At 52.9% G+C, this 16,122-nt stretch overlaps 1 protein-coding gene across 2 annotated transcripts in view; it reads right to left on the reverse strand.

Moving 5' to 3' along the window:
• LOC140189027 (EH domain-binding protein 1-like) overlaps nucleotides 1-16,122 on the reverse strand; it is a 121,201-nt gene that overhangs the window by 20,910 nt on the left and 84,169 nt on the right. For both annotated transcript variants that reach the window (XM_072245702.1, XM_072245701.1), the window contains exons 7-10: nucleotides 11,681-11,767; nucleotides 10,632-11,010; nucleotides 2,225-2,621; nucleotides 1,123-1,289 (exon numbers count right to left, since the gene is read on the reverse strand). In XM_072245702.1, coding sequence (XP_072101803.1) covers nucleotides 1,123-1,289; nucleotides 2,225-2,621; nucleotides 10,632-11,010; nucleotides 11,681-11,767 — 1,030 coding nt within the window. The remainder of the gene's footprint in view (nucleotides 1-1,122; nucleotides 1,290-2,224; nucleotides 2,622-10,631; nucleotides 11,011-11,680; nucleotides 11,768-16,122) is intronic.

The following is a 16,122-nucleotide window of genomic DNA, read 5'->3' on the forward strand; positions in this document are numbered from 1 at the left end:
GGGGATGGGCCCCGGGGTGGAGCCGATGCCCGTGGGGAGAAAGCCCCAGGGTGGAGCCGGGGGCGGGGGGGGGGATGGGCCCCGGGGTGGAGCCGATGCGGGGGGGGGGGATGGGCCCCGGGGTGGAGCCGATGCCAGGGGGGGGGATGGGCCCCGGGGTGGAGCCGATGCCCGTGGGGAGAAAGCCCCAGGGTGGAGCCGATGCCCGTGGGGAGAAAGCCCCAGGGTGGAGCCGGGGGCGGGGAGGGGATGGGCCCCGGGGTGGAGCCGATGCCCGTGGGGAGAAAGCCCCAGGGTGGAGCCGATGCCCGTGGGGAGAAAGCCCCAGGGTGGAGCCGGGGGCGGGGGGGGGGATGGGCCCCGGGGTGGAGCCGATGCGGGGGGGGGGGATGGGCCCCGGGGTGGAGCCGATGCCAGGGGGGGGGGGGATGGGCCCCGGGGTGGAGCCGATGCCGGGGGGGGATGGGCCCCGGGGTGGAGCCGATGCCGGGGGGGGATGGGCCCCGGGGTGGAGCCGATGCCCGTGGGGAGAAAGCCCCAGGGTGGAGCCGATGCTGGGGGGGGGATGGGCCCCGGGGTGGAGCCGATGCCAGGGGGGGGGATGGGCCCCGGGGTGGAGCCGATGCCGGGGGGGGGGATGGGCCCCGGGGTGGAGCCGGGGGCCGGAGCTGGAGGTCGTGGGGAGATGGGCCCCAGGTGGAGCTGAGGCCGGTGGGGGGGTGGTGAAGAGAGCTGGAGGGCAGGGGCGGGTGGGAAGGGTCCCCGGGGGGGAGCTGGAGGGTGTGGTGGGTGGGAAGGGTCCCCGGGGGGGAGCTGGAGGGCGTGGTGGGTGGGAAGGGTCCCGGGGGGGAGCTGGAGGGCGTGGGAAGGGTCCCCAGGGGGGAGCTGGAGGGTGTGGGGGGGGTGGGAAGGGGCCCTGGGGGGGGGAAGGGGCCCCGGGGGGGAGCTGGAGGGCGTGGGGGTGGGAAGGAGCCCTGGGGGGGGTCCCCGGGGGGGAGCTGGAGGGCGTGGTGGGTGGGAAGGGTCCCCGGGGGGGAGCTGGAGGGCGTGGGGGTGGGAAGGGGCCCCGGGGGGGAGCAGGAGGGCGTGGGGGTGGGCCCCGGACACAGTGGCTTCACTCACATGAGTTCTGGGTGGAAGTGATGCAGTGTGGCACAGAAGGCGAGGCCGTTCCTCCAGGAAGTGGTGAAGTTGGTTATCTTCAGCCGGGGGTAGCTCTTGGTCACGTCCTTGCACCAGTCCAGCAGGCAGCGGCTGGGGTTGAGCGGTGCCGAGCTCTGACCGGGACACTGCCGGGAGCAGAGGGGGCAGTCAGAGCAGCGGCTTTACGCAGCCCCCACCCTCCACCCCCCACCCCAGCCCTTTAACCCTTTTCTCTCCGAATGCCTTCTGATTGTACTTCACCTGCGAACCTGCTGAGGTCACCTTTCCGGCCGAATTGGGGGAGGGGGGCCCGCTTTGTCAAGCAGAATTTCCGGTGCCCAGCCAATTTAATTACTATCCCCATCCCCGTTCTAACGTGCCAGTCTTTTGCCACGATGAGGCCGCCCTCGGGGGTGGGGGGGGGGGGAGCAACATCTCACGTTCTGTCTAGGTCACTTCCAGCCTGGTGGCACGAACAGCAATTTCTCCTTCTGGCAATGATTTTCCTTCACCCCCCCCACCTCCCGCTGGCCCCCACTGTGACTTCTTACCTCTTCTTCCCCCACCTGCTATCAGCTCCCCTTCCTGCTTCCCATTCTCCCGTGGTCCACTCTCCTATCAGATTCCTTCTCCAGCCCTTTCCCACCTGGCCAGATTCACCTGTCCCCCTCACCTGTCCCCCTCACCTGTCCCCCTCACCTGTCCCCCTCACCTGTCCCCCTCACCTGCCCATCACCTGCCTCTGGTTTGCCCCCTCCTTCCCTATCAGATTTCTTCTTCTCCAGCCCTTGACCTTTCCCGCCCAGCTGGTTTCCACCTCTGACCCTCTGGCTCGTCCTCCCCCCTCCCCGCACCCCCACACTTTCATTCTGGCATCCTTCCTTTCCGGTCCCGAAGGAGGATCTCGGCCTGAAACGTCCACAGATGCTGCCCGACCTACTGAGTCCCTCCGGCATTTCGTGAGCGTCGCTTGGTGACAGCGAGCCTGATCTTGATCTGATCGGATCAAAGGCTTGCCCCTTCCCGGAGAGGTCCCCAGCCCCACTCGAATGAGGGGAGGAAGAGGGAGCAGACCACTCACCACCAATGGCCCTCCTGGAGCCTCCGTGCCAGCGTCCTCCTTGACAGGGGAGGGGGCGCTGGTGCTTATTGACAGTGGGGGAGACGGGGCCTTTCGCTTCGTTCGCGCTTCAGATTCCCTCTGGTTGGTTGGCGTCGCCGCGGGCGATGGAGCCAGCCCAGACGGCGTTGGCACGGGGTGACCGGCGGCACTTTCCCGGGTATTCTCGGCGGATGGGGCCGGCGCTGCCGAGTTGTCCTTGAATGGTCTCAACGAGTCTGAAGGGTCTGCCGTGGCCGGAGAGGCCCCGTTGGTCAACGACGTGGAGTCCGATGGTGCGGTCAAGGTGCTCCGCGTCTTTTTGATCCGGGGGGCGGGCAGTGGTCTCTCACTCACCACCCCATTGGCCGTCTGGACCCTGGAATCAAGAGCAGACCGCAGCATGAGTGGAGTTCGGTGCTAAAGGAGCCAAGTAGTCAATGGAGGAGGTTCAACGATGAACGTGGAAAGCAGGGTACAACACGTAACAGACCCCACACGCAATGAAAGGGATCCAATGCTGAATGAACCCAACAATCTGAGAATGGGTCCAATAGTCAGTTAACCCACTGGTCACTGTATGTGTCCAATAGTCAATCAACCCAATACTCAATTAACCCACTGGTCACTGAATGGGTCCAATAGTCAATTAACCCAATAGTCACTGAATGTGTCCAATACTCAATTAACCCAATGGTCACTGTATGTGTCCAATAGTCAATTAACCCAATAGTCACTGAATGTGTCCAATACTCAATTAACCCATTGGTCACTGAATGTGTCCAATACTTAATTAACCCAATAGTCACTGAATGTGTCCAATACTTAATTAACCCAATAGTCACTGAATGTGTCCAATACTTAATTAACCCAATAGTCACTGAATGGGATCCAATACTCAATTAACCAATAAATATAATAAATTAATAATTATAATCTTTCAATTGTATGCAGTGTACTGTGTTATTTCGTGGCACTAATTTATAATGGGGCAGCAGATTACACAGAATCCACACAAACCGGGGTTTGGGGTGGGAATGCACCTCAATCTCACAAGTTTGGAGGGGCCGGAGGTTGCCTTCCCTGGTCTCGCGCAGCCGAGGAATCCAGGGGGTTTCACTGCCATCAGGGAGGAGGTACAGGAGTCCGAATCCATGCATTCAAAGTTTTAGGTGATCGGTGAGGGTGAGGGGGAAGGTGGGTGGGTGGGTGGGGGGGGGGGGGAGAGTTGATGGACCAAGAAACTGGGTGGCGATAGGTTCTCGCGGTGCATCGGGCTGTCTCCTGCTCTGCTTTTTAATGAGGCCGAGGTGCCAGCTCGATGTTCAGCCCAGCACGGAGCCGGCTGGATTTGAACCTGGGACTGCTCTGGTGATGCTGTGGCACCACCGGCCGGCAGACGATGAATGGAAGGAGTAAAGGGTCAAAGAAGGAGGAACCAAATAGGAGATGGTGGCGGGCCATCGAAGGTAAGGAAGGAAGGGGAGGTGAACCAGGTGTACAATGAAAATGGAAGACATGCAGCACTCACTCAAGTCTACTGGACAATAACCGTCAGCCAAGGGAATCCACAGAAATTCGTGAACTTCAAGCAACTTCAGCAGTGGATGCCTCATAAGGAAAGAGGTTATTCTCGTAATCTAAACTCTAACACTGGCAGGCAAACAGGAACTGCTTGAATACTATCAGTTGCATAGATCAAAATGATCAAAAATTGGACCTTCACATTAAATATTTTGACAAGGAAATTCCAATACACATTCGGTTTTGGAACGTATTTGGGGTAAATAAGGAGCAACGTTTTATTTTCAATAGACATATAGGTGCAGGAGTAGGCCATTCGGCCCTTTGAGCCAGCACCACCATTCACTGTGATCATGGCCGATCATCCACAATCAGGACCCTGTTCCTGCCTTCTCCCCATATCCCTTAACTCCACTATCTTTAAGAGCTCTATCTAACTTTTTCTTGAAAGCATCCAGAGAATTGGCTTCTGGATGCTTTCAAGGGAGTTCTTCACACAAGTTTCCTTTCAAATAATTTTTAGAAGGCAGAGCTGCAGCTCGTTAGCAGATTCTGGGCTGTCCAATCTCAATACAAGACACCCGCAGTGTGCAGACCTGAGAGGGGGAGAAGTGGTAGAGATTAGTCTTGTGGTTAGTGGGGCTGATGGCTGCCAGACACTATCTAGATTGCGTGCAGACAACTCGCACGGAAAGAAAAAAATGGAAGAGCAGATTATTACTTAAATGGTGAAAGATTGCAGCATGCTGCTGTGCAGAGGGACTTGGGAGTGCTTGTGCGTGAACCGCAAAAGGTTGGTTTGCAGGTGCAGCAGGCTATCAAGCGGGCAAATGGGACATTGGCCTTCATCGCTAGAGAATCTAAGGGCAGGGAGGTTATGCTGCAACTGTACAGGGTACTGATGAGGCCGCACCTGGAGCACTGCGTGCAGTTCTGGTCTCCTGACTTGAGGAAGGATCTACTGGCTTTGGAGATGGTGCAGAGGAAGTTCACCAGGTTGATTCCAGAGATGAGGGGGTTAGACTATGAGGAGAGATTGAATCACCTGGGACTGTACTCACTGGAATTCAGAAGAATGAGAGGGGATCTGATAGAAACATATAAAATTATGAAAGAGATAGAGGCAGGAAAGTTGTTTCCACTGGTCGGTGAGACTAGAACCAGGGGACATAGCCTCAAGATTCAGGGGAGTAGATGAGGAGGAACTGCTTTTCCCAGAGAGTGGTGAATCTGTGGAATTCTCTGCCCTATGAAGCAGTGGAGGCTTCCCCTCTAAATAGGTTGGATAGATTTTTGCACAGTAGCGGAATTAAGGGTTATGGGGAAAAGGCAGGTAGGTGGAGGTGAGTCCATGGTCGGATCAGCCATGATCTTATTGAATGGTGGGGCAGGCTCGACGGGCCAGATGGCCGACTCCTGCTCCTAGTTCTTATGTTCTCAGGTGATCCCTAGTCGTGGTTTGAATGGCACTGTCGCTGCAGAGGGAGGTGAGGAGAGAAGAAAGAGTGGGAGACAAACCAGTGGAAAGAGAGAGAGACAGGGCAGTGGGGATTAATTTCCAGAAGATAGAGAAATGGATGTTCCTGCTGTCAGGTTGGAAGCTCCCCAGGTGGAATATGAGGCTTTGCTCCCCCAGCCTGAGTTGGACTTTAGGAACAGCCTCTCTCCTCTGCCTCTGAAAGGCCCACAGCCCATGAATGCTACCTGGGTATCTTCACTCTCTTTTGTTTTTTGCACCGTATTATATACAGCAAATTGACCATTTGTCATGCTTTTTACGCATTGCACTGTACCGCTGCAGCAGAACACATTTCACAGCATCATGGTTCAATTGCCGAATTGTCTAATTCTGCGCCGATATCTGATCGTCTTAAACGCCGGTGATAATAAATCTGACTCTGAGCTTGTGGCACATCGCCACGAGGCTCAGAAAACCTGAACTGAGGCGGACCAAATACAGAAGGGTGCAGGCAAGCACTGGGCAGACCAGGCAACGTTCGTGGAGCGAGGAACATTTAACACCGAAGGAATACGGAGATTAGCCTTAATGTGGGAATTTCCCCAACAGAGCGAGGTCTGTGTGGGATGGGATGAGGTTAAGCACCCTCCCCCATGTCATAAACACCGGACGAACTCAGCGTGCCCGGCAGCCTCTGTGGAAGGACAGTGCATCGTAGATATTTCGGGTCGGGACCCTTCATCCCGACCTTAAAAGGGGAGGTGGCCTTGCTCCACCCTCCTCCCCTCAAAAACAAAAGGTGGGAAGAGGATGGAGCAAGAGGCCGGGGAGGTGATGGACAGATGGAGGAGGGGAGAGTGGGAATTGTGACAGAGACTGGGAGGTGATGGGTGGATCCGGGTGAGGAGGGGTGATGGGCAGATGGAGGAGGGGAGAGTGGGGATAGTGACCGAGGCTGGGAGGTGATGAGTGGATCCAGGTGAGGAGGGGTGATGGGCAGATGGAGGAGGTGAGAGTGGTGATAGTGACAGAGGCTGGGAAGTGATGGGTGGATCCAGGAGAGGGAGATGATGGACAGATGGAGGAGGGGAGAGTGGGAATAGTGAACGAGGCTGGGAGGTGATGGGTGGATCCAGGAGAGGGAGATGATGGACAGATGGAGGAGGGGAGAGTGGGAATAGTGAACGAGGCTGGGAGGTGATGGGTGGATCCAGGAGAGGGAGTGACGGACAGATGGAGGAGGGGAGGGGGGATAGTGACAGACTGGGAGGTGGCAGGTGTCGGGATCTGATACGGGAATAATACAGAGCAAGGAACCAAATAAGAGAGGTGGGAAGGGCAGATGGGAACTGTGGTGGCGGTAATCAGTGGGTGGGTGACCGACATTGCAGTCCAGGCTTCCTGGGGGCAATGCCAGGCAGGAGTGGGGTGAGTAGCTGGTGGCGGGGCTGCCAAGTCAGAGCCAGGCTGACTGCGGGAAGCCGAGAGCGGAACTCGAAAGGGAAGTGTGAGGCAAAGTGAAAGCCAGCAAACTGAAAAGGGGAAGCCAGAAATATTCTGCAGTCATGTCAGCAGGAGGGGTGGGGTTGTGGTGGGGAGATTGGCCGGAAGACTGAAACTTAGTTGTGTGCAGCAGGAGGCACAGAGTGAAGAACTTATGTTGAAGTTCACCAAGTGCTGTCTCAGCAAAAGATGCAGCGGAAAGTTTTGCTGGATTGGAAACGGACCAAGAGAAGACTTGTTGCGTGCGGATTAACTACCAGATGAACACTGCACACTTTATTAAAATTTAGCTTTCAATGCCGGTGGGGGGGGGGGGGGGGGGCGGGAATTGCCGGCATTCACAGCCCATCCCCAAGTGCCCCTCGAGAAGTTGGCGGGGGGACCGCTAGCATCCTTCTGGTGAAGGGTCTCCTCCACGGGGCCGTTGGGGAGGGAGCCTGCGGGGCGGCGGCGGTGCTGACCTGGGCGGGAGGGGCCATTGCGGCGTCTTTTGTGGATGGTGCGCGTTCCAGCCACTGTGCACCAGCGGTGGAGGGAGGGAGTTGGGTTGTGGGTTTGGAGTCCCGATCGCGCCGGCTGCTTTGTCCTGGACGGTGTCAGGTTTTTGGAGAGCTCCAGGCAGGTGCGGAGCGGCTGGCCATGTTTCCTCAGAGCCGTGACGTCCGCGGCTCAACACAGCCAGCTGCAAGGCGGACAGGCGGGGTCAGAATCAGGTTCACTACCACCGGCATGTGTCGTGAAATTTGTCAACTTAGCAGCAGCAGTTCAATGCAACACCTGATAAATATAGAAAGAAAAATTTAAAAAGTAAGAGTATATATATCTCTATATTAAATAGTTAAATTGAATAAGCAGCGCAAAAACAGAAATAATAAAAAAGTGGGGTAGTGTTCACAGGTTCAGTGTCCATTCAGGAATCGGATGGCAGAGGGGAAGAAGCTGTTCCTGAATCGTTGAGTGGGTGTCTTCAAGCTCCTGTACCTCCTCCCTGATGGTGGCAGTGAGAAGAGGGCATGTCCTGGGTGACGGGGGTCCTTAGTGACGGACGCTGCCTTTCTGAGACACCACTCCTTGAAAATGTCCTGGGTACTATGGAGGCCGGTGCCCATGATGGAGCTGACTGAGTTTACAACTCTCCGCAGCTTGTTTCGATCCCGTGCAGTAGCCCCCCACCCCCATCCCGATACCAGACGGTGATGCAGCCTGTCAGAATGCTCTCCCTGGTACATCTACAGAAGTTCTTGAGTGTGTTTTAGGTGACAAACCAAATCTCAAAACTCCTCATGAAATCTCGCCTTCTTTAGAGCTACATCGATAGGTTGGGACCAGGTTAGATCCTCAGAGATCTTGACACCCAGGAGCTTGAAACTGCTCACTCTCTCCACTTCTGATCCCTCTGTGAGAATTGGTTCATGTTCCTGCACCTTGCCCTTCCTGAAGTCCACAATCAGCTCTCCGGGTCACACACCGTCCCAACTTGGAAATCTATCACTGTCAATGGGACGAAATCTTGGATCTCCCTCCCCAATAACCATACCTCACTACTTTTTTTTATTTCTGTTTCTTTTCCCACTACTTATTTTAACTTTAACTATTTAATATACATATTCTTACCGTAATTCAGCCTTTTCCCTCTAAATCATGTAATGCTTTGTACTGCTGCTACAAAGTTGACAAATTTCACGCTGTTTTTTTAACATTAAGTGCAATCGTGAACAATAGCCAGATCAGAAATGCTGATCAAGTCAACTAGTTCCCCTCGTTAAAGTGAAAAAAGGGGAGACCTAAGATTATTAGTAATAACGGTAGCGATAGGGTTCTTATAGATCATTTGAATCCACTTATTAAAATTATTACCAAAGCCAACTCTCTGTAATACATTAAACAAGTAAGTCCATTCAACTCTATCAAATGCCTTTTCTGCATCCAGAGAAATAACACATTGGGGTGTTTTGGATAATGGTGAATATATAATATTCATCAGTCTCCAAACATTAGAAAAAGAGTAACAACCTCTAATAAAGCCTGTTTGATCCATAGAGATAATTTTAGATAAAAGGTTTTCCAAATGGTTAGCCATTACCTTGGAAAGAATTTTAGCATCCACATTTAATAGTGAAATAGGTCTATAAGATGAGCATTCAGTCCGATCTTTATCTTTCTTAAGCATTAAAGAAACAGAGGCTTCATAAAAAGAAGGTAAATTACCTTTCTCCAAAGATTCGTGAAATATTTCCAAAAGTTATGGAGAAAGTAATTTTTCAATTTTTTTGTAAAATCCTACCGAATACCCATCGAGTCCAGGAGCTTTACCTGATTGCATTGACCAGATAGCTTTCTGAATTTCATGCTCAACAATTGGAGCATCAAGGGTCTGTTGATCTTCAGCAGTAATTTGAGGAAATTTAACCTTATATAAAAAAGCCTTCATTTTGGAGGGATCGACAGGAAACTGAGATTTATAAAGATCGGAATAAAAATCCTGAAAAATATTATTAATATCTTCATAATTACTATATCTCCATTATCTTTACGAAGAGTGTCCCATTAAGTCCTTTACTATTTAATATTGCACTGGATCCTTTGGCTAGAACAATTGGTGAAGCTAGAAACATTCATGGTATTTCTAGAAATGGGACCATACATAAGATCTCTCTTTATGCAGATGATCTTTTGGTTTATATCTCGAATCCTGAAGAATCTATTCCTAATCTTTTGGAATTATTAAATGATTTTGGAAAAGTTTCAGGAGAAAAACTTAATTTAAATAAAAGTGAATTGTTCCCTTTAAATGTTCCTGTTTTTATATATATAAGGAGATTCCATTTAGAATTGTGAATTCTTTTAAATATTTGGGTATTATCATTACAAAAAAAAAGTCAACTAGTTCCCAAACAGAACTCTGGCTCACTGCTGCTCAGAGATAACAGGCACTAGGGTCGCTAGCCCCTGTACCCCAGTAACACACCTGAGCGGTGCGGCAGAGGTATGTGCTATGCATGACCTGATCTGAAAGCATCGTGTTCACGGTGGAAAAGCTTGGTCAAGGACGGGGCGATCAGCACTGATGGACAAACTATACCTCCACTAGCCCGCTATATGCCGGTGATATTAAACCCGATTCTGAAGTGGCAGGGATTAGGTTTTCTGTGCGTGGACTGGGGTAACTAGGGCCGGGCAGCACCGATGGAAAAAAAAGTGCAGTCGACGTTTCGGGCCCAGACTCTTCGGCGGGACGTCTGCAAATTTGCCCGCAAGCGACTTTTCTTTGCGTGCCGAGCAGAACGCAGAACAGGGAGGCGCAGAGAAAGCGCCACAGCGACCAGAGCGATGGTAGATCGAGAGGTGAAGGGTTTGCCTTTCCGCCTCCGAGAGGTTCGTGCAAGTGTCCCATAACCGCGGGGTAGAAGACGTCCCTCAGGCTGGCGGGACGTGCGGTCAGGGTTTGATATCCTCTGCCCGATGAGGGGCAGGGGGGCGAAGAGGGGATGCCCAAGGTGTGTCGACTGCTCCGCCGAGGCACCGGGAGGTGTCGGTGGGATGGGACTGGTTTCATGGAGGACTAGTACAGCTTCGATGGACCAAAGAGACCGTATAGAGATAGCGGTTATCAGCCGGCAATGTTGGTGCGAGGAGGGACCTGAAAATGGCTTCAAGAGGACAGTTGCCCCCGCCAAAGGGGATTAGCGACCCAGCCCGGCTCTTACAATGAATCGATCCGCGGTCGTTCAGTTTCCCCACAGATTTGCTTCTGCCCCGTCGGGTTTCGAACCTGTGTCACCGGCCGGACACCCTTGCAGCTGATTGGACGAGTACTGACCAATGAGGTGGGGGTTCTGGTCACATGGTAACCCCTCCCCCAACAAACAAACAAACAAACAAACACACACACACACAACTTACCCATCCTGCTTCGGTCCTTCGGCCGGTTGCTTGGCAACGGGTTTGGGGGCGACCCCCAGGTCCCGGTCACCCAGCGGGGCGTCTTCGAAGGGATTGATCAGCCCGGTGGCGCTGGCGATGGGTTGCTGCCGGTCGGAGGGTGACCCCCGCTCGCCGGGCTCTTGGTCAGCCGCTGGGAGCCTGGTCGAGCTCTCTCCCGCGGGGCTCGGGGGCGGCTGCTCTTTCTGGGGGCCATGGTTTGCCACCAGCGGGGCAGGCGGCTCGTCACTCTGCTTGAAAGGGTTTCCATAAGTGACGGGGCAGGGTGGGAGCGAAGGGCCCCGAGTCAGATGTGCCTCGGGTCTGTGGCAGGGCTCTGTTCCTTTTTCTGGGGTGGGAGCTGTTGGTGAAGGAGAATGGACTTGATTCAGACACAGAGTGAAGCTCCCTCCACACCGTCCCATCACACACTCCCGGGATCAGACACAGAGTGACGCTCCCTCCACACCGTCCCATCACACACTCCCGGGGTCAGACACAGAGTGAAGCTCCCTCCGCACCGTCCCATCACACACACCCGGGGCCGGCCGCAGAGTGACGCTCCCTCCGCACCGTCCCATCACGCAACCCGGAGCCGGGCGCAGAGTGACGCTCCCTCCGCACCGTCCCATCACGCAACCCGGAGCCGGCCGCAGAGTGACGCTCCCTCCGCACCGTCCCATCACGCAACCCGGAGCCGGGCGCAGAGTGACGCTCCCTCCGCACCGTCCCATCACGCAACCCGGAGCCGGGCGCAGAGTGACGCTCCCTCCGCACCGTCCCATCACGCACTCCCGGGGCCGGGCGCAGAGTGACGCTCCCTCCGCACCGTCCCATCACGCACTCCCGGGGCCGGGCGCAGAGTGACGCTCCCTCCACACCGTCCCATCACACACTCCCGGGGCCAGACGCAGAGTGACGCTCCCTCCACACCGTCCCATCACACACTCCCAGTGCTCTCCGCACCCCGACCCCCCTCTGATCGACGTAGTGACCCAGCTTGTTCAGGAGTTTGGGTTCAGAGGACTCACCTGACTGACCCCTGGTCACCTCTTGCTGAAGCCTAGTCCCGAGGCGATCCTCTTCCTCCTCCAGAACTCCCAGGGGCTCGTTGGTGTCTGAGGGTAGAGCAAGGAAAGTATTGTGGGACACGATCAGGGGCTATCTGCTTCCACTCTACATTCAACACTGTTTGCAGGGGTGTGTGTGTGTGTGTGTGTGTGTGTGTATATATGTGTATATATATATATATATATATATATAGGATGGGATGGGGTTTAATAGAGGGCTTTCTCTACTGCAGTGCACACTGGGATACCTTGGCCTCCATATTGACTGCGGCGTCAGTTTACTTCCAGCCCTGCCCAAACCTACTAAATCTCCAGTGAGAAGGGGGAGTGGATGGAAATGAAAGGAGTGCTGGGCAAGGAGACAGAGTGCAAGAGAAACTGATACATAGGACATAAAAGATAGAACAGCACTGCACAGGAGCTCTGCCCTTCAAACCACAAAGTTGTGCTCAACCAATTATATTAGTAACACTGCACAACAAATGTTTTGCTTCCTGAATACTTTTGGGTGTACCTTATGGATTTTTGGGCTGCTAATCATGAAAATCACTATGAAATTTCCTTATCACGCACCATTTTTAAAAAAATTTGCCTATATTTGTTACTTCCATTCATAATTCAAGTCAGAATATCTGATGCCAAGATGAAGGAAAGTATTTGTGTTGGTCCATAAATGAATGTCAGGCAATTCGAAGAACTTCTTGTGGGACCGGAGAAAATTGCATGGAAGACGTTCAGGGATGTTGCTGAAAATTTTCTTGGCAACTACGGAGCACCGAACTGCATGCAGCTGGTTGACGACAACATGCTTTAAGCATTCAAGACAATGAAATGCAACATGTCACTAAAGATTCATTTTCTGCGTTCCCACTTAGACTTCTTCCCTGCAAATCTTGGCGCTGTCAGGGACGAGCACAGTGAAAGGTTTCACCGGGACATTGACGTCATGGAAGAACAATGTCAGGGCAACTGGAATCCATCAGTGCTGGCTGATTATTGTTTGGACATTTAAGCAAGAAGCCTCAGACACTGAAAATCATCAACAAAGCATCCTCAGCTGAGTTGGACTATTGTAAAGCATCAGCACTGTTATGCAAATTAAACACATTATATTCAATAAACGTTAATTTCTTGTTTCTCCAAATTCCTACGTGATACAAGTAGTCTGGAATTAGTTTTGGATTCAACTTCAAGCAGTCTATCAGAAAGAAAAACTTTCTGAGGAAGCAACACTTTTGAAAAATCTTATTGTCCAGTGTTATTAAAAAACAGTTAAGTTGTGATCTTGCACTTTGCTATTTACCTGCGCTGCCCTCTCTGTTGTCGTTACACTTTATTCTGCATCGTTACTGCTTTACCTTGTTCTGTGTAATGGTCTGATCTGCATGAACAGTATGCAAGACCAGCGTTTCATCGTATCTCAGTTCACGTGACAATCATCAACTGGCAACGGTTCCACTCCTGTTACTTTCACAGATTTCCGGCTTGCAGAGGACATGAGAGGGGTAAGACTTTCTAAAAAAGCCCCAAGGGGCATTCGGTTCTCACAGAGGGTCAGCGGGTGGCGTGGAACGAGTTGCCGGACAGGGGACACGGCGGCAACATTTAAAACTTTACAAGCTACGGTGCTTAAAACTCCTCGTCTCAGTTCTGAAGGGGTGTCCCTTTTCTCTAAAGCTCAGCAGGACTGCCCGTTCATTCCCCAGCCAGCCCCCATTTCTCTATCCTTCTCCTTTCTCGTGCCCTCTGGGAAAACAGCCTTACTGGCCCCGAAAGCTTTGACAGCACCGGAGTTCCTCTTTCCCTTCCCTACCGCCCCATGACTCAGCGCGGCCCGAACACCACCCTCCGCAGCTTCCGCCTTCTCTGAAGGGACCCTACCTCCAAATATTCCGTTGCTGCCGCTGTCCGCGGGTATCGATGCCCTCGGCCGTTTGTCCCTCCCAGCACTTCTTTGGGCCCCCCCCGCAAGCGGGCCAAGTGCCCCACCTCCTCCCGCGCAACAATGAGGCCGCCCTCGCGGTGGAGGGACAGCACCTCGTGTTCCGTCTGGGTGGTCTCCAACCTGATGGCATGATCATTGATTTCTCCTTCCAGTAATTTTCTCTCTCTCTCTCTCCCCCCCCCCATTCCCCTCTTTGGCCTTTTACCTCTTCTCACCTGCCTGTCACCTCCCCCTGTGTCCCCTCCTCCTTCTCTTTCTCTTACAGACCACTCTCCTGTCCTATCAGATTCCTCCCTCTCCAGCCCTTGACCTTCCCCACCCACCGGGCTTCACCGATCACCTTCCAGCTCTCCTCCTCCCACTCCGCACCCCCCCAACATTTTTATTCTGGCCTCTTCCCCCTTCCTTCCCAGTCCTGAAGAAGGGTCTCGGCCCAAAACATCGACGGTTTGTCCATCTCCAGAGATGCTGCCCAGCCTGCTGAGTTCCCCCAGCATTTTGTGTGTGTTGCTCTGGAAACTAGAGTCTCGTTTCTTAATCTTTGGATCCATTTTCCTTCTTTTGGGACCTCTATCTTTTTTTCTTTAAGCTAAAATTTCTTTAATTGTACCCTCTCTAAAACTCTGACACAGATGGGAAAACATCCTCTCCACTCGGAAAGGTTTTCGGGGGAAATGCAGGCAGGTGGGACTTGTTCAGATGGACATGTTGGCCAGTATGGATGAGATGGGCCAAAGGGCCTGTTTCTGTGCCGTACGACTCTGACCGTCCTCACACCCGCTCTTGGAGCCTGGTGTGAGAGGCGCTTCGAAACGAGAGCCCTCGAGGGATTTGGGCGACGAACCAGAAAGTGACATTGAGGGAGAAAATGAGCAAAAAAAAAATCTTTTAAAAAGAACAGCAGGTATAGTCGTAGGGCTGATTGGCCTTTGTACAAGTGGTTAGTAACAACGGACAAGCCCCCAGCCACAACACCAAGAGTCCCCTCTGAGGAGAGGGCTGACCAATAGGAAAGCATGCCAATTGCAAACAACCAATCAGCATGCACGGTCCAGATAGTGACCCCCACATCACCCTGTAGCCCCTCCCCTCTCACCCCGGTCAACTGCTCAACACCAGGCAGGCCACCATTTGCAGACAAGGGCGCACGGACGCGGGGAAAACATCAAGGGTGTCCTGTGAGGACTGATTTGCGACAGAATTCCTGCCTGACACGTCAATACAACTGGGGTTTTATTCTACTGAGTTCTTCTCGGAACATAGGACAGTCCCATAAGATATCGGAGCAGAATTGGGCCATTCAGCCCATCGAGTCTGCCCCGCCATTTGATTACTTTCCCTTTCAGCCACATTTTTTTCTGCCTTCTCCCCACAACCTTTGAAGCCCTTACAAATCGAGAATGTCTGCCTTAAATACGCCCAAAGGCTCGGCCTCCACGGCTGTCTGTGACAAGAAATTCCACAGCTTCACCACCTTCCTCCTCATCTCTGTTCTAAATGGACGTCCCTGTATCCTGAGGCTGTGTCCTCGTATTCTGGACTCTCCTGCTGACAGACACATCCTGTGCTCATCGAAACAGAGAAAACCCACAGCACAATACAGGCCCTTCGGCCCACAATGCTGTACTGAACACGTACTTACTTTAGAAATTACCAAGGGTTACCCATAGCCTCTATTCATGTACCTGTCCAGGAGTCTCTTAAAAGACCCTATCGTATCCACCTCCACCACCGTTGCTGGCAGCCCATTCCACACACTCACCACTCTCTGCGTAAAAAAACTTACCCCTGACATCTCGTCTCTACCTACTTCCAAGCACCTTAAAACTGTGCCTTCTCGTGTTAGCCATTTCAGCCCTGGGAAAAAGCCTCTGACTATCCACACCATCAATGCCTCTCATCATCTTGTGCTTGTCCGCTCTGTCCGGGCCCTTTCAGAATCCAATAGGTTTCAACAAGATCACCCCCACCTTTCCACCCTCCACCCCTAGTTAGGGGTAGGAAGAAGCCTTTTGGTCCATGATGTTGTGCCAAATTAGTTCAGATAGTGACCCCTAATCCCTTCTCCTTGTATGTGGGATAAAACATAGGAGCAAAATTAGGCCATTTGGCCCATCGAGTCTGCTCTGCCATTTCATCATGACTGATCCATTTTCCCTCTCAGCCCCCCAGTCTCCTGCCTTCTCCCCGTACCCCTTCATGTCCTGATCAATCAAGAATCTATCAACCTCTGCCTTGAATATAAAGACTTGGCCTCCACCACTGCCAGTGACAAAAAATTCCACTCAGATTCACCACCCTCTGGCTAAAGAAATTCCTCCTCATCTCCGTTCTAAAAGGACGCCCCTCTATTCTGAGGCTGTGTCCTCTGATCCTAGACTCCCCCCACCATAGGGAAAGCCCCCCCCAGCCCCATTCTCCGCACATTCATACATCTGTCCAAGAGCCTTTTCAACAC

The sequence above is a fragment of the Mobula birostris genome, chromosome 28 (genome assembly GCF_030028105.1).
Source record: "Mobula birostris isolate sMobBir1 chromosome 28, sMobBir1.hap1, whole genome shotgun sequence".
NCBI lineage: Eukaryota > Metazoa > Chordata > Chondrichthyes > Myliobatiformes > Myliobatidae > Mobula > Mobula birostris.